The sequence below is a fragment of the Oncorhynchus keta genome, chromosome 7, assembly GCF_023373465.1.
Source record: "Oncorhynchus keta strain PuntledgeMale-10-30-2019 chromosome 7, Oket_V2, whole genome shotgun sequence".
Taxonomy (NCBI): domain Eukaryota; kingdom Metazoa; phylum Chordata; class Actinopteri; order Salmoniformes; family Salmonidae; genus Oncorhynchus; species Oncorhynchus keta.
In genome coordinates this window covers 22,659,270-22,677,261 of record NC_068427.1, presented here as the reverse complement: position 1 = coordinate 22,677,261, position 17,992 = coordinate 22,659,270, and the positions used below count along the sequence as shown (strand labels likewise).

The window sequence follows — 17,992 nt, the reverse complement described above, 5'->3', positions numbered from 1 at the left end:
TCTGATGGCCTTGAGATAGAAGCAGTTTTTCAGTCTCTCGGTCCCAGCTTTGATGCACCTGTACTGACCTCGCCTTCTGGATGATAGCGGGGTGGTTGATGTCCTTGATGATCTTTATGGCCTTCCTGTAACATCGGGTGGTGTAGGTGTCCTGGAGGGCAGGTAGTTTTCCCCCGGTGATGCGTTGTGCAGACCTCACTACCCTCTGGAGAGCCTTACGGTTGTGGGCGGAGCAGTTGCCGTACCAGGCGGTGATACAGCCCGCCAGGATGCTCTCGATTGTGCATCTGTAGAAGTTTGTGAGTGCTTTTGGTGACAAGCCAAATTTCTTCAGCCTCCTGAGGTTGAAGAGGCGCTGCTGCGCCTTCTTCACGATGCTGTCTGTGTGAGTGGACCAATTCAGTTTGTCTGTGATGTGTATGCCGAGGAACTTAAAACTTGCTACCCTCTCCACTACTGTTCCATCGATGTGGATAGGGGGGTGTTCCCTCTGCTGTTTCCTGAAGTCCACAATCATCTCCTAGTTTTGTTGACGTTGAGTGTGAGGTTATTTTCCTGACACCACACTCCGAGGGCCCTCACCTCCTCCCTGTAGGCCGTCTCGTCGTTGTTGGTAATCAAGCCTACCACTGTTGTGTCGTCCGCAAACTTGATGATTGAGTTGGAGGCTTGCGTGGCTATGCAGTCGTGGGTGAACAGGGAGTACAGGAGAGGGCTCAGAATGCACCCTTGTGGGGCCCCAGTGTTGAGGATCAGCGGGGTGGAGATGTTGTTGCCTACCCTCACCACCTGGGGGCAGCCCGTCAGGAAGTCCAGTACCCAGTTGCACAGGGCGGGGTCGAGACCCAGGGTCTCGAGCTTAATGACGAGTTTGGAGGGTACTATGGTGTTGAATGCCGAGCTGTAGCCGATGAACAGCATTCTCACATAGGTATTCCTCTTGTCCAGATGGGTTAGGGCAGTGTGCAGTGTGATTGAGATTGCATCGTCTGTGGACATATTTGGGCGGTAAGCAAATTGGAGTGGGTCTAGGGTGTCAGGTAGGGTGGAGGTGATATGGTCCTTGACTAGTCTCTCAAAACACTTCATGATGACGGAAGTGAGTGCTACGGGCGGTAGTCGTTTAGCTCAGTTACCTTAGCTTTCTTGGGAACAGGAACAATGGTGGCCCTCTTGAAGCATGTGGGAACAGCAGACTGGTATAGGGATTGATTGAATATGTCCGTAAACACACCGGCCAGCTGGTCTGCGCATGCTCTGAGGGCGCGGCTGGGGATGCCGTCAGGGCCTGCAGCCTTGCGAGGGTTAACACGTTTAAATGTCTTACTCACCTTGGCTGCAGTGAAGGAGAGTCCGCATGTTTTTGTTGCAGGCCGTGTCAGTAGCACTGTATTGTCCTCAAAGCGGGCAAAAAAGTTATTTAGTCTGCCTGGGAGCAAGACATCCTGGTCCGTGACTGGGCTGGTTTTCTTCTTATAGTCCGTGATTGACTGTCGACCCTGCCACATGCCTCTTGTGTCTGAGCCGTTGAATTGAGATTCTACTTTGTCTCTGTACTGACGCTTGGCTTGTTTGATAGCCTTGCGGAGGGAATAGCTGCACTGTTTGTATTCGGTCATGATACCAGTCACCTTGCCCTGATTAAAAGCAGTGGTTCGCGCTTTCAGTTTCACGCGAATGCTGCCATCAATCCACGGTTTCTGGTTAGGGAATGTTGTAATCGTTGCTATGGGAACGACATCTTCAACGCACGTTCTAATGAACCATAGAATGTGTAATATGCCTAATAATGTCTGCCAATGTTTTTGGACGCATATTTGCATTCGTGTGTGTGTCCAGTACATGTGGTCCAGACAGTAAGTCTCCTTCCCTGCACCCATACTCAGAGGCCCTCCCCTTTGGCATACGTTTCACGCCTGTACCTCTAGGAACAGCGGCGTCTCGGAGGTCAGGGTCGTTAACGTGATTTACGCTCCCTATGGTCGCCCGGTCGACCGATTTATCCGGGAAGGTTGGCTGGCTCTTTGACTAGGACATAGATCACATTTACACCAGTCATGCCAAACCAAGCCAAGCACTGGGCAGCCAGCACTGGGCAGCCAGCACCACCACAGCATGGCACACACAGATCTAGAACTTCCAGATCCCTCTGAGAGAGAGAGAGCGAGAGGGAGAGGGGGAGAGCAGGGGACAGAGAGGGAGAGGAGAATGCTCTACAGCAGGGGTGTCAAACACCTTTTGCCCCTGGTCCTGGATTTGGTCTTCAACCAGGTCCAACCAGGGCCACACTGAAAATTTGTTATATTTCCAAAATGTACAAAGAATTGTCCTCTATCCAAGGTTTTGGGAACTTTTATTCTCCCTGACTGTCTAGCTTTCATTTTGGTGATTGTTAGCGAGCTGGACACAGTCAAGAAACTGCATGACTGTAGGTCCATTATCATTTCTACATAGTTTTAGTCATTTTGACATATATTTAAAGTATATTTGTTGGTGCTTCTGAAGGAGACAGAGTACTATGTTGGATCACACTGAAATCTGAAACTTTCCTTATTTTCCTTTCCCTTGGTTTAGAATATTCCCTCGACAGGTCTGGTACTGAGCGGTCCTCTCGTGTGTTCTTAGCATGTCTTTGCTGTGTTTTCGAGGTGTGTGGATGTGTTTAATTCAATGAGCCCTCTTCTCCCTCCAACAGCCGACTGGGAGCACAATAAGGGCCTTGCTCTTCCCAAACCTGTTATCTGGTCCAGGAAGCAACTGGGTAAAAAACAGAGACGATCATTACTTCTCAGTGTGTCTCTCCCACGAGAGATGCCATTTTGTTTTCCTTCTTTGCAGTGAGCCCTCCATGAGCTTAAGTCACAACAACCTGTTCCTGTCCTATGATTGGCCAGCTTGTCTGTATGTCCGTGTGACTGTCCATTCTTATTGGACAGCCTGTCTGTCCATCAGCATCACCGTCCACTCACGTACTGTGCCTGTTATTGTTGGTGTGGGTCTGCAGGCGTGTTTGTCCATGTTTTCACTGTCAATATGACTGAGACTGAATAATAATTCTCTCCCTCTCATCATAATACTACAGTCTGTCCCTAGACCTATTCTTCAGGTCAAAAAGAACCAAATCCTATAGTAACATGAGCTCTGGAAGCATGGCTTGAATTTTCGCAAAAATCTCTCCGTGACATCAATGCATGATTTTCTCGAAAATGTGTTATATCTCAAGCCCAAAATGACCACACTCACCAACGTTGACACCTCACTTCACTCTAATGACTTAGTGGCTTCAGTTTCTGCTTCAGTCTCAGCCAGTGTGTGTGTCTGTGAAACTGGGACGGTTTCAGAGGTCTTCAAGGAGCCGCAGGGCTCGCTGGAAGCAGCTCTACTCAATGAAAACACACTTTGTCTTTGCCCGCCGTCATCACACACACCACACCGCAAAAGTCAAGCATTGATGTGTCCATGATGTCGAAACAATCCGTCAGTGGTGTCTGTCTGTCAGTCTGGGGCTTATTTGTATCCTATTTACATGGTTCCAACCGCCTCCTGAAGCATGTGTGTTGCTCAGGGTGAATTCTGTACTAAATGGATTGTAAGTCTCATGTTGGATTTGATGTTGTTCAACTGTAAATGTCCTCTCAATAGGTTTAAAATCATACAGTGTTATGAGCCTATCAGTGGATAGTGTCCTTGGGTTCCTTCAGTAAGTGTTGCAACAGTGGAATATTATCTCTGGTAATATTGCTCTAGGCAAACCATAAAGCTTTGAACAGTGTTGTTTCACTGTCTCACCAGAGAGGAGTCTGACAGAAACCAGCACTCACAAAACTTTACTGCTGTTAACGCTCACACTTCAAAACAGTGTGTGAGCACGTGCGTAAGAGCATGTGTGTCACTGCTGTTGTAAAACAGTGCAGCAGTGAGGTGTTTGGCACCCATAGTGCCCAGTGTGTGTTTTGTGGGGTGTTGTTGTGAGCAATCTGATTATCCCATTACCAGCTATAGGGTTCAGGATGATGAACAGAGCTTCCTGATGACATCACTTCCACATTCCCATAACTCTGATCCCCATCACACAAAGTTTGACCTTTAATTTGAATTTTTTATACTGCATTTAAGGAGCCACAGAGTTTTTCCACACAAAATGTACGTTTGCTTTGGTTGAAAGCATCACGCGCACTGTGTCTCTCCAGGATTTGCCCACCCTTGGCCTCAAATTCTACTTAACCTTGTCTGATCTCTGGTGCCCCACTGAGGTGTAGAGAGTTCCCTGATTTATCCCTGACAGAGTGTCAGGCATGCTGTGGTCAAATCTAGCTGTGCCAGGGGGGTCAACACAATGCAAGTTAATATTTATGAATTGGTTGGGGGGTTTGACATAGGTCAAGGGTAATATTTATGAATGGCCTAGTCCTGACAAGGAGGGCTTTAGGAACATCAGAACCCCTAGAGGTGAACATGACCACTAATCATGACATGTCATGGGACCTCCCCCCAGTTTCTGTCTGGAAAGAACCTGAACGGCAGAGAAGGAGCCATGCAAGCCAGGTGGTCGCAGCCATTGATATTTAGTGAATAGAATGAACCAGGCTAGGAAGTACACAAACAACTGCCCCTATCAGTCTCAGATAGTGTCTACCACACCAAGTCTACGGTATGTCCAGTCAGTGCATTTATTCAATGAGACCTGTGCTATGGTTGTCAAACCTCAGTTTGGCCCAGAGTAAAGCTATTCAGGGAGAATGTTCTATTTCCTGAATGAGATTGCAAATAGTAGATCCCAGTTCGGTTTGAGTTGTTTGAGTGGCTTGTTCTCAGTTTGATATTCCAGTGTCTTTGAAGACTGGATGTCTGGAAACATGGCCCCAGTGATGTACTGGGCCGTACGCACTACCCTCTGTAGCCACTTACAGTCAGATGCTGAGCAGTTGCCATTCCAGGTAGTGATACAACCGGTCAGGATGCTCTCGATGGTGCAGCTGCATAACTATTTGAGGATCTGGGGACCCATGCCAAATCTTTTAAGTCTCCTGAGGGGGAGAAATGTGTCTTGGTGTGTTTGGACCATGATAGTTTGTTGGTGATCTGGACACCAAGGAACTTGAAACTCTCAACCCCCTCCATTTCAGCACCGTCAACGTTAACGGGAGCCTGTTCGGACCTCCTTTTCCTATAGTCCACTATCAGCTCCTCTCTCTTGCTCAAATTGAGGGAGAGGTTGTTGTCCCCTATAGGCTGATGGTGTTGAAGTCATGCTTGGCCACGCAGCAGTGGGTGAACAGGAGTACAGGAGGGGCCCCAGTGTTTTTATATGAAAGCTGGTTCTACACAGCAAATTGGCCAGTGTTACCTAGAGCAGACTTTTCAGTGTAGCATTTCTAGAGTTGATTCAGGAATTAAATTAACTCTCTAATAGTGAAATTAACACTCAGTAGTGTAAAATAACCCCAGTGTTGGTGTTAATAACCAGTATTGAATGTGAGAGTGTGATTGTGTCAGTTTTACTGTGTGGAAACGTTCCCATCAAAACCAAGGCCATCATTATCATAATTCCCAGAATGCTCTACTGCATTAAAACATTTAAGAATTATTTTTAATATATGTGTTTTTGCATGTACATTGATTGCTTGATACATTTTTCTAAACTAATCCAATCAGTTAGTTAGACTTATTGCACCCGTTACTAAAATGGTTGTTCCAGCTTAAATGGATTAGGCAGTCTCCTTTATAGTAGTCTCATTTACTAACCCTGACAGTCATTCTGAATGCAGGTTACAGGTGAATAAAAATTCCAACTTTTGGATGTCTTATCCCTGGCTGGATTCCAGCACAATGTGCTTGCAGGCTTCACGTGGCACGTAAACCAGGAGGTTCCTAACACCACTGTGTTAGGGTAAAACTTGACCATCAAAGTAAGGCTTTATGATATACAGTATCAGTCAAAGGTTTGGACACACCTACTCATTCAAGGGTTTTTCTTTCTTTTGACTATTTTCTACATTGTAAAATAATATTGAAGACATTAAAACTATGAAATAACACATATGGAATCATGTAGTAATGAAAAAAGTGTGTTTTATGTATTTTTCATATATATGTTATATATGTTTAAGTGTGTTTCAAAATATGTTTTATATTTGAGACTCTTCATTGTAGTCACCCTTTGCCTTGATGACAATTTTTCACATTTTGGCATTCTCACAACCAGCTTCATGAGGTGGAATGGAATCACCTGGAATGCATTTCAATTAACAAGTGTGCCTTGTTAGATCATTACTTTAAGACATGAAGGTCAGTCAATCCAGAACATTTCAAGAACTTTGAAAGTTTCTTCAAGTACAGTCACAATAACCATCAAGCGCTAACCATCAAGCGCTATGATGAAACTGGCTCTCATGAGGACTGCCACAGGCAAGGAAGACCCAGAGTTACTTCTGCTGTAGAGGATAAGTTCATTAGAGTTAACTGCCCAAATAAATGCTTCACAGAGTTCAAGTAACAGATATGTCAACATCAACTGTTCAGAGGAGACTGTGGGAAACAGACCTTCGTGGTCAAATTTCTGCAAAGAAACCACTACTAAAGGACACTAATAATAAGAAGAGACTTGCTTGGGCCAAGAAACATGAGCAACGGAAATTAGACTGGTGGAAATCTGTCCTTTGGTCTGATGAGTCCAAATGTTGGTTCCAACCGCCGTATCTTTGTAAGGTGCAGAGTAGGTGAACGGATGATCTTGGCATGTGTGGTTCCCACCATGGAGCATGGAGGAAGAGGTGTGGGGGTGTTATGCTGGTGACAATGTCAGTGATTTATTTAGAATTCAAGGTACACTTAACCAGCATGGCTATCACAGCATTCTGCAGCGTTACACCATCCCATCTGGTTTGCGCTTAGTGGGACAATCATTTGTTTTTCAAAAGGACAATGACTCAAAACACACCTCCTGTGTAAAGGCTATTTGACCATGAAGGAGAGTGATGGAGTGCTGCATCAGATGACCTGGCCTTCACAATCACCTGACCTCAACCCAATTGAGATGGTTTGGGATGAGTTGGACCGCAGAGTGAAGGGAAAGCAGCCAACACATGCTCAGCATACAGTGCCTTGCGAAAGTATTCGGCCCCCTTGAACTTTGCGACCTTTTGCCACATTTCAGGCTTCAAACATAAAGATATAAAACTGTATTTTTTTGTGAAGAATCAACAACAAGTGGGACACAATCATGAAGTGGAACGACATTTATTGGATATTTCAAACTTTTTTAACAAATCAAAAACTGAAAAATTGGGCTTGCAAAATTATTCAGCCCCCTTAAGTTAATACTTTGTAGCGCCACCTTTTGCTGCGATTACAGCTGTAAGTCACCTGGGGTATGTCTCTATCAGTTTTGCACATCGAGAGACTGAATTTTTTTCCCATTCCTCCTTGCAAAACAGCTCGAGCTCAGTGAGGTTGGATGGAGAACATTTGTTTTTTTTTGCAAAAGGTCGCAAAGTTCAAAGGGGGCCGAATACTTTCGCAAGGCACTGTATGTCTAGGGTTGTTGTTGGTCTTGGGGTTTTTGTATTTCTATGTTGGCCTGATATGGTTCTCAATCAGAGACAGCTGTTTATCGTTGTCTCTGATTGGGGATCATATTTAGGCAGCCATTTCCCCTTTGTGTCTCGTGGGATTTTATCTATGTGTAGTTAGTTGCCTGTCAGCACTTGTTTGTATAGATTCACGGTTCATTTTGTTCCGTGTTCATTCTTTAAATAAATAAGAATGTACGCATACCACGCTGCGCCTTGGTCTCCTTCGTACGACGAACGTGACAGGCAGACTGGGAAATTATATTGGAGGTGTGGCTTAGTGTGGGCTTTAAAGTTGTTATTTTTTACCACCCGTGAGTGGAAATGTTGTCCCAGTTTAAGTAGTCTATGGTAATGTTAATTCAAGTTTGAGCATATCAACTCTCAGTTTGGAAGTCTTTATAAATACTTACAGAAGAGCATATGGCAATAAATATTAGTGTATAGTCCTTAACTTCTTAGTGATCCCTTCTCGCGCCAATCCCATTAACGTGATTGATTTGACAACACCCAGTGAAATAGCAGAGCGCAAAATTCAAAAACAGAAATACTCATAATAATTGATAAATCATACAAGTGTTATACATGGGTTTAAAGATTAACTTCTTGTTAGCCAGCCACAGGCGCAGATTTCAAAAATACTTTACGGTGAAAGCAAACCATGTTATTATCTGAGGACAGCACCCCATCAAACATACACATGAAAATCATAATTCAATCCGCCAGGCTCAACACAAAAGTCAGAAACAACATATAATTCATGCCTTTCCTTTGAATATCTTCTTCTGTTGGCACTCCAATATGTCCATTAAACATCACAAATGGTCCTTTTGTTCGATAAATTCTGTTGTTATATATCCAAAATGTTCATTTATTTGGCGCGTATGATTCAGAAAATACACCGGTATTGAACTGTGTTCAAGCGAGCTTTCAGGTTACGCGCCCCAACCACAACAATACACTTCACTCGACCCTCGTTCTGAACAGGGCTACTTCATTTCTCAAAGGAAAAACATCAACCAATTTCTAAAGACTGTTGACATCTAGTGGAAGCGATAGGAACTGCATGCCACTGCCTTAGAATTCTAGATTCCCATAGAAATCCCATTGAAAAGAGAGTGACCTCAAAAGATTTTCCTGGATGATTTGTCCTCAGGCTTTCGGCTGCCAAATAAATTATGTTATACTCACAGACATCATTTTAACAGTTTTTTAGTTTCTATCCAAATCTACCAATTATATGCATATCCTAGCTTCTGGGCCTGAGTAGCACGCAGTTTACTTTGGGCACACTTTTCATCCGGACGTGAAAATAGTGCCCCCTAGCCTTCACCGAACACTGAGTGACCTTGTCAAGAGATACCGACCTCTTGGTGTAATGGTTAAAAATACTATATTAGGTGTTATTGCATAACACCATTGGTGCAAACTATAGGCACTTCCTAGTAAATGTAACACTCAAAAGTGTGGACCTGTATATAGACACTGGCACAGTGTTAAATGTGACTGTTAGTGTATAACACTGGATCATTTGCTGTGTAGTAGGGTTATGGTGGAAGGTTATTAAGAGTTGACATGTTTGGGGATAGTCACATAGACTATGGCGGTGCAATGTAGTAGAAATTCTCAAGATACTTTTAAAAAAACATTTAAAGTCCAATCTATTGAACCTGTTTGAATGGCATTGCTCCTCGGGTGTGGTCACAGTTAGCACTCTCCTCCACCCCCGTCTTTTCTCCATGGTTTCAGTTGACACTGCAACTTCTCTCTTCTATATCCCCCTTTTTCAAAAGCACAACATCCATCCTCACTTATGAGTTAGGGCTCTCTTCAGTGCACTCCAGCAGCTTCCATTGCTGTTTCAGTTCCTAACCCTAACATGGCCTCTATTTCCCAGGCTCCCCTGCAGCTCTGCAACCCTTTCTTCCTGTCAACAAGAGGCCCAACCTGGTGGGGAAATCAGGGGACAAGGGTGAGGGCAACACTGACCAATGTTTTGACTACTGAATACTTTGACTTCTGTTTAAGCAACACTTTACCAAAATGTTCCACATTTTGCACTTAATTTTGCTGTCATCTTGATGATTCTATTTTAACAACCTTCCCTCAGTTAAGTTTTATTTAGATTCTAAAGCACCTTGCACTTCTCTGAAGAATACTCACACAGCTTGCGACGCAACACCTGTGTGTGTGTGTCTGTGTGTGTGTGTTTGTGCGTGCGTGTGTGCGTTTGTCTGAGTGTATGTAAGTGCGTGTGCCTGTGTGTATGCAGTATGTTTGTGTTGTTCTGACTGACTTCTCTTACGAAACACCAACACGATGCAACACACATATTTCATATCTTCTCCCTCAGCAGGAAAACAGCTCAGATTCACCTGGGTGATGTCTACAGCAGATGACCATAACTGTATTTGTAGTTTACATGACTGAGTAGTGTTCGGTCCCGTCTGTCCTCAGACAAGCTGATGGACCTGAAGCAGGGAGACAAAGCGTCCATCTTGAGGTCCTTCCCTCTAGTCACGGCTAAGCCCACCAAACAAAAGACCACAACCCTCACCCCGGCCTTGAATGGTAAGATTCAGTGATGAGTGCACTTTCGTTTATAATAATGTCTTTGTGCATTCATGTTTGTACATGTGTGTAACCATGTAGGTGTGTGTGTGTGTTTGAATCATGCTACATCTGAGTTTAATAGTTAGTGTGAAAGGTTATCTGAGTTCAGAGAGAGAGAGAGACCAAAGCTTGCTGAGAGAGCTGCCAGGGAATGCTAACACATCACAGTACTATTCATAACAAACTTCTCACTCTGCGGTTCTCAATCTCATCTTCCGTCTTTCTGTAGCCACGGGTGACAACTACTCTGTGTTCAGCTCTCTCCCTACTTCGGAAGTGGACGCCATGGGCAAGAAGCGCTTCGTAGGTAAGGACACATGCATTATAACAGTCTTCAACAAACCCACATGATTAAACTCACAGTGGACAGGGCCGGAGAATCCCGGGTGTGGCGCTGGTAAAAAAAGGGGGGAAATTGATCTTGAAACTGGAGGGCTGCTGAGTTAATAATCCTAACAGCAATCCCCTATTGTTGGGCCCTTGAGGAAGGCCCTTAACCCCACCCCACAACCCCATCCAGGCGCGCTGCACTGCAGCTTGACCCTGTGCTCCTCTCACCTGTGTGTCTGTATGATGTGTGCAGGAGGGAGCTGTGACATTGGACAATGAAAGTTGTATCGTATCACTGTGGACATTAGACCGGAGAACAAAAACCTTTCGTGCTTCCTCTTACCGCCAGTTGTTTTGGATTGTCTTGCCTGTATTCACTATCCAGATTCTTAGATGAGCTCCAGTTGACTTAGAGGTCTTGTCTACGGAGTACAAAGCAGATCAATGAGTTAGCCTAATTTTGATAAACAACACATTTTCTGGTTCATAAAGAAAGCCAAACTTCGTAAGTGTTTTGGGGTGTTGAGTCAATTAGACTATGCTCGTTTCAAGCTTATCTTTTAAAAAAATAAAACGTTATTTCATTATATAGTGTTTAGGCAAGTTAGCTGGCTTACCAACCTGGTCTCAGAGCATTTCGTATCATTCGTATCAATCCAAAGCACTCCATTTGGTATTTTATTAGGATCCCCATTAGCTGTTGCAAAAGACGCAGCTACTCTTGCTGGGGTCCACGCAAAACATGCAACATAATACAGAATGACATAATACAGAACATCATTAGACAAGAACAGCTCAAGGACAGAACTACATACATTTTTAGAAATGCATACACACAAACTATCATATCATTTAGTATGTATGATATGTTGCGAATTACAATTCATATGATATGTTATGAATTTGCAAAATGTACAATATTTTACAAATTTCTATTTTTTTGTGGCTAACGTTAGCTAGGCTAGGGGTTAGCGTTGAGGTTAGGAGTTAGGTTAAAGGGTTAGTGTTAGGGGAAGGGTTAGCTAGAAGGGTTAGGGGAAGGTTTAGCTAACATGCTAAGTAGTTGCAAAGTAGCTAAAAAGTAGTAAGCAGTTGCAAATTAGCTAAAGTTGTCTGTGATGAGATTCAACCACACAACCTTTGGGTCGGTAGACGTTTGCGTTATACACCCACCCACCCATCCACCCTCCTTTCCTTTGCCTTAAGTAACCGTTTGTCTTATGTAACCATACCAAACCTAACGTATACTAATTTCAGTGTCCCAGATTTACATTTACTATGTTACGTCTAGTCTATGAGACCAGGCTGGGATTACTTACTCCTTTCTACTGCTTTGTAGTATACCACTCTGATGTGAGAAATGTAAACAACAATACAACTATACTGCTGATCATAAGCTGTTTGAGATTTGTTTCAATGGCTGCAAAGTATAGGAATTTGACAAATATTAAATTAATTTCCTGTTTGTAATTAATGTGTCTTGAACGCAGAAGGAATACAATTTGTGGCAGTACAATATAGTGCATTGAAATACATTTAAATAAATCTGTAGTTATTTTTTCATTATTTTTCCTTTTCCAATTGTGTTCCTCTGTAGCTCAGTTGATAGAACATGGGCCTTGCCACAGCAGGATAACTAGTTCGATTCCTGCAATCACCCTTACGTAAAATGTATGCACGCATGGTCGTCGCTTTGGATAAAAGCGTCTGCTAAATGGCATATATTGTCTTTGAAGTTATTATTGGTTGAACACCAATTCTTTAATTTCTCCTGCAGCCCCTCATGTGATCTATAAGACTGACAAGAAGCCAGACGAACCGTGTTCCATAACAAAGTCCCTCAGCTTCTTCCCTGAGGAGGAGGGGGTGGAGCAGAACATCACCGCACCCCCTCGCTTGCCCCCCTCCAACCTCACCGTGGTTACTGTAGAGGGGTGCCCCTCCTTCGTCATCCTGGACTGGGAGAAGACCGACAACGACACCACAGGTTAAGGGGGAAGTGTGCTTGTGTTTGTGTACGTGCGTGCGTGTGTGTGCATGCGTGCATGTGCGTGCGTGTGTGTGTGTGTGTGCGTGCATGTACGTGCATGCGTGCGTGTGTGTGCGTGCAGCAGCACATACCCAAAGAGGTTCATAAAACACTCCTGGTTATGGAAGAGTGAAGTCCTAACGCAAAAGACTCTGTTACAATGGGTATTTTAATAACGTTATGAAACTCTATCTGTGCTCAATCAGGATATTTCTCTCTACAATGAAAACAAGTTGTGGAGATTTGAGACTACATACACACAATCCTTGCCAACCCCACCCAAATCCTCTCAATCCTGTGTCAAATGTTTATACTTGCCTCGTTAAGATGCTGCTGTGCACATTTAAAATTAAAATGTTTATGTTGATATCCCATCTGTATGATATGAAGTTGTAAAGATGTAATTAAACATGTTGTGTGTGGATGTGTGGATGTGATTCCATGTGTGGATTTCCTGCTTCCCCTTTGACAGAGTATGAGGTCATTTCAAGAACCCATGGTCCCAATGGAGAAGAGGTGTCCATCCTGACCACCAACCAGACTCACACTGCAGTGGAGAACCTAAAACCAGAGAACAGGTGTGTGTCTATGTTTGTTTTTATGTGGTGTGTGGAGGCTTGCTGAAGCAGGGTTGGGTTGGTAAGGCTCAGTGTGTTTATTAATGATGCTGGATCCTGGTCTTGGTTTTGGCTGGGATCTACAGATTCAGAGTATAAACCAGATTTACCAGAACCTACCACTGGGCTGGATTTGCTCGCCCATAGACCACCATCTAAACATCACACATGGAACAGCCATTAGAATGGTGTGTGTGTGTGTGTGTGTGTGTGTGTGTGTGTGTGTGTGTGTGTGTGTGTGTGTGTGTGTGTGTGTGTGTGTGTGTGTGTGTGTGTGTGTGTGTGTGTGTGTGTGTGTGTGTGTGTGTGTGTGTGTGTGTGTGTGTGTGTGTGTGTGTGTGTGTGTGTGTGTGTGTGTGTGTGTGTGTGTGTGCGAGGTATTGAGTGTTAGTGTGTGTGTCTGTGAAAGAGAGAAGGGGAGAGAAAGACAGAAAGAAAGAGAGAGGGAGGAAAATGGAGGGAGAAATCACTGGCCTCGATGCACTCAAGGCTGTCTGGAGAATAAAGATATCAAGTGTCACAGTGTTGGAGATGGGTGGAATATAAACTCAAGCTCCACAAAAGTTATGATTATGGTGAACAAGAGTGACTAAGGTTTCCTTTACTAGGAAAGCTATCAGCATGGCATTTGGGATTGAAAGTATATCAAAAATGAGATTTCGGTATTTACTGAGCTCGGCACACCAGTGCCTTGACACTGTGTTGACTATTTATCTTTCCCTTCTTTTTCAGTTACGAGTTCAAAGTGAAACCCAAGAATGAGCTTGGGGAAGGGCCTGCCAGCGAGCCAGTGTTGTTCAACACAGAGTCAGGTAGGTGGAGAGTGGAAATGGACTCCCAGCCAATGTATCGGATTACACTTGTGTAATGGAGCCTGAATGGAGGCCAGCTCCAGATAGCCGTTCCACCGGCATGGATGGATCTAGAATTAGCTTATCTTTCCCATATCCTAACATTAGGCACCGATCCAATCAGTTTGAGCGTTGACAACCGCATAGTGGATGTTTTGGCGGTGTTGGAGGTGTAACTGTAGTATGACCTGACAAATCAGTGAGCAGCTGCTTTTGTATGTCACAAACCACTCCTTTTCTTATTATTCCTCCCCTGTTAGAACTTCAAAATGGAATAGAAAATGTAGGCTCTATCGATGATAGAAATAACGACAGGCTAATGCATGTTTTCATGTTATTTGGATGGGGGAATTTATAACCTATCACCATCTAATCGAGGTGTAGATAATAGAATCACACATTGGAGTGTTTGAAAGTAACGTGCCTGCATGAACTTCTAACGCGGATTGGTCGGATATGTCGGGTGTCGGGTGTGTTTTTTTTCTTGTTTTTTTACATCCAATGGCTGTGTCCCAAATAAGGTAACGCAAGGAGCTGCAAGAAGCAGCTCTAACACAGTTCCACATCCAACACCGGCAAAACAACCGCTGTGGATTTCTATATCATCGAGCACTGAAGCGTTGATGGAAAGAATGCAAAACTGACCTTAGATCAGTGTCTACACCACAATTCCCACCGTTAGCATCGTAGAGCCCCATTAGCTGTGCTGGTGAATTAGTAAAAGTCAATCATCAATCAGCAACCACTCCGACTGTTTCAATTGTAATACTTTGCTTTAGCCTGGTTTCGCCTCTAAGTGACGTATCTAACAGGATCCCTGATAGCTTTCCAGATGTGTCGCAAATTAGTCACTTGTTAATAGGATATCTTAGCCGTTATCTAATAATGTGTGTAAATAGTTAGCTGCTTGCTACCTATTTTTAGTCATTTAGCAGACACTTTTATCCAGAATGTCTTCCACTGGTGAGTGCATACATTTTTCATACTTAAAAAACAAACAAATCTCTCTCTCTCTCTCTCTCTCTCTCTCTCTCTCTCTCGCGCAACTTCATTTTGGAATATATATATTTTTTTAACTGTTCAACTATTGTCTTTCTCTCTTTTTGAGTCAACTAATCACCACATTTTATGCACTGCAGTGCAGATTCATTCTCTGATCCTTTGATTGGGTGGGCAACATGTCAGTTCATGCTGCAAGAGCTCTGATAGGTTGGAGGACATCCTCCCGGAAGTTGTCATAATTACTGTGTAAGTTTATGGAAGGGGGTGAGAACCATGAGCCTCCTAGGTTTTGTATTGAAGTCAATGTACCCAGAGTAAGACAGAAGCTAGCTGTCCTCCAGCTACACCATGGTGCTACCCAACAGAGTGCTGTGGAGGTTACTGTAGACTTCATAGACTTGTTACTTCATTGCAAAACAGTGTGTTTTCGTCAATTATTTGGTGACGTGAATTCATTTAGTATAGTTTTTAGTAATGTTTCACTATTTTTATTTTGATGAAATTCACTGAGGAGGATGAATCTCCTTCCTCCTCTGAGGAGCCTCCACTGCCCTACTCCCGTACACAACACACACTAGCCTCCAGGAAGAGATGGAGAGCTAACGCCAGGGTGCAACTTTCCGAAGGGAGGGTATAGGGACCTGATCATATTGGACATTGATAGGCTTAGAGTTTAAGCCCTCATGGTCAGGGAAAACTCTTGGCCCAAGTCATACTCACATAATAGTTACAGATGGACCAGATTTTTGGAGTAATATCATATCCGTTATGCATACTAAAATACTTGATCAACTCAATGAGCTAACTTGATCCAAAGCAACATTGTGTCTAAACAGTACTAATTCTCCACTGGGACTGTGCTGGGCTAATGTCCAACGCTATGGTGAAAGTACTAATAGAGAAGAGTGATTGGTCAAATGGTTCTTTACCTTGTAGTGTAATCCCTGGGAGACACAATGTTTCATGTGCTAACTAGAACAATGTGCTAACTAGGACAATGTGCTAACTTGGACAATGTGCTAACTAGGACAATGTGCTAGCTACAACAATGTGCTAACTAGGACAATGTGCTAACTAGAACAATGTGCTAACTGGGACAATGTGCTAACTAGGACAATGTAATGAGTTTTTGTTGTAATCTGAACCATGGTTTTAATATGATCCGTTATTTCCCAAGGGTAAGTATTGTTCTATTACTGTATTAATGTGGTAATAATGGACTGATGTGTGACTAACGATGCCTTCTCTCTTTTACTCTCTCTCCTCTATAGCGGACCCTCGGGTGAGTGAGAATGTCTCAGGTGAGTGGACTCTCAGTATGTCATGTTCACACATCTTTCCTCCCTAGTTTGTATCCCATTCTCTGTGCCTTACATATCAATCGTTAGATCTGGTTTTCTCTGCTCCCTCCAGGTAAAGATGCTATCTGGACACAGTTCCCGTTCAAGGCAGATTCCTACTCGGAGTGTAATGGGAAGCAGTATGTGAAGAGGACCTGGTACCGCAAGTTTGTGGGCATTCAGCTGTGCAACTCCCTTAGATACAAGATCTACATGAGCGACTCGCTCACCGGTCAGTATAGTATAGTAAGAGTGTTTGTCTATGTTTTACTGTCTATACTATTCCTTGTATTTGTGCATGTACGTACATGAAGAGTTTATAGGTTACATTGGAATTTTCAACAAGGTTTATCTAACCAGATCCATAACCTTTGAGCTCTGACCTTGTGCAGGCAAATTCTACAACATCGGGGACCAAACAGGTCATGGGGAGGACCACTGCCAGTTTGTAGATTCTTTCCTGGACGGACAAACAGGCAGCCAGCTATTGGCCGACCAACTACCCAGCCGATCAGGTAGAGTACTGGGCCAAATACTGGAACCCGTTAGAGACATTTGTGGGAAAGAACTGTAGACACATGTACAGGTGCCCATGACCACGGTTCTTGGTCACTTTTCAATGACTACAGAAGTTTGATGTTTCAAGGTTAACTGTGGGAAACACTGATCTCTAGACTATGTTAAAAGACCATTCACTTTCCAAACCATTTGTAAAAGGAGTGTTCTCATATTCCCTCTGCTTTATTGTCTCAGGCTTCTACCGGGCTATGCGTCAGGAACCGGTCAACTTTGGCGAGATCGGAGGGAACTCGCACGCCACCTACGTTGGCTGGTACGAGTGCGGAACACCTATACCTGGGAAATGGTAAGACCCCTCCACCAGAGGGGTGGCCAGGAAGATGCCTGACTGGAAGAATGATGATCTCACCAGGGTGAGAGGAGGAGGACTGAGGAGGTTTCAGTGGCCCTTGAGGTGGGCTTCTCCCTCTTGTTACCATGGAGACTGCGTCAGTATGTTACCATGGAGATGCATCTGTCTGTCTGTCAGATGGTGATGGCCCACATTCCATTGTATAAAAGTGTACAGGACCATACCTTGTCATGGAACTCTGAGTTCTTTTGTCATATCTCCTTAGGGGATCTATTCAATCCGCATACCGGAAGTTCAGCTTTACAGTGTGATTGAATATTTAAAGGCAACGTTCCTGCTTTAGCAGAGACTGCTTTTACGATAAACACTGCTTATGTCGGCTAATATCCGAAATGACCTTTAAATTTCCATCACGGAATCTGTTACTCTTCAGCTTTACAGACTGAACCGAGCCCTAAGTCTCATCTCACTATTTATCAAACAGGACATGAGGCAGTCCTCAAAGCCTGTAAAAACGGGAGAGAAGTTAATAAAGGTGTGTCAGAGTGCTTCAAGAGGTTACATATGATCGCCGGAAACTGTTGGGAAGCTGGCTCCCTGAAAATGTAATGACGTGTATGATGTTATTTATCAAGCAGTTGTTGTTCAATGTTCATTGTGGTTTATATTAGCCAGTCTGCTAAAAGGGTTGCTATAACACAAAAGCCTCTGCAAAAAAAGAAAGAAAGCATTACACAGGCACACACACACTAAATTCGTCACTCATAC

General features: G+C 43.7%; 1 protein-coding gene across 4 annotated transcripts in view; it reads left to right on the top strand.

Moving 5' to 3' along the window:
* Positions 1-17,419, top strand: part of LOC118386167 (target of Nesh-SH3-like) — a 41,026-nt gene extending 23,607 nt beyond the window's left edge. For 2 of the 4 annotated variants that reach the window (XM_035773661.2, XM_035773663.2), the window contains 11 exons: positions 2,696-2,761; positions 9,469-9,543; positions 10,029-10,142; positions 10,414-10,491; positions 12,292-12,501; positions 13,016-13,121; positions 13,893-13,972; positions 16,285-16,314; positions 16,427-16,585; positions 16,746-16,868; positions 17,107-17,419. In XM_035773661.2, coding sequence (XP_035629554.1) covers positions 2,696-2,761; positions 9,469-9,543; positions 10,029-10,142; positions 10,414-10,491; positions 12,292-12,501; positions 13,016-13,121; positions 13,893-13,972; positions 16,285-16,314; positions 16,427-16,585; positions 16,746-16,868; positions 17,107-17,222 — 1,157 coding nt within the window. In that variant the 3' untranslated portion in view covers positions 17,223-17,419. The remainder of the gene's footprint in view (positions 1-2,695; positions 2,762-9,468; positions 9,544-10,028; positions 10,143-10,413; positions 10,492-12,291; positions 12,502-13,015; positions 13,122-13,892; positions 13,973-16,284; positions 16,315-16,426; positions 16,586-16,745; positions 16,869-17,106) is intronic. The other 2 variants (XM_035773662.2, XM_035773664.2) reach the window with 1 other exon arrangement.
* The last annotated feature ends 573 nt before the right edge of the window (positions 17,420-17,992 follow it).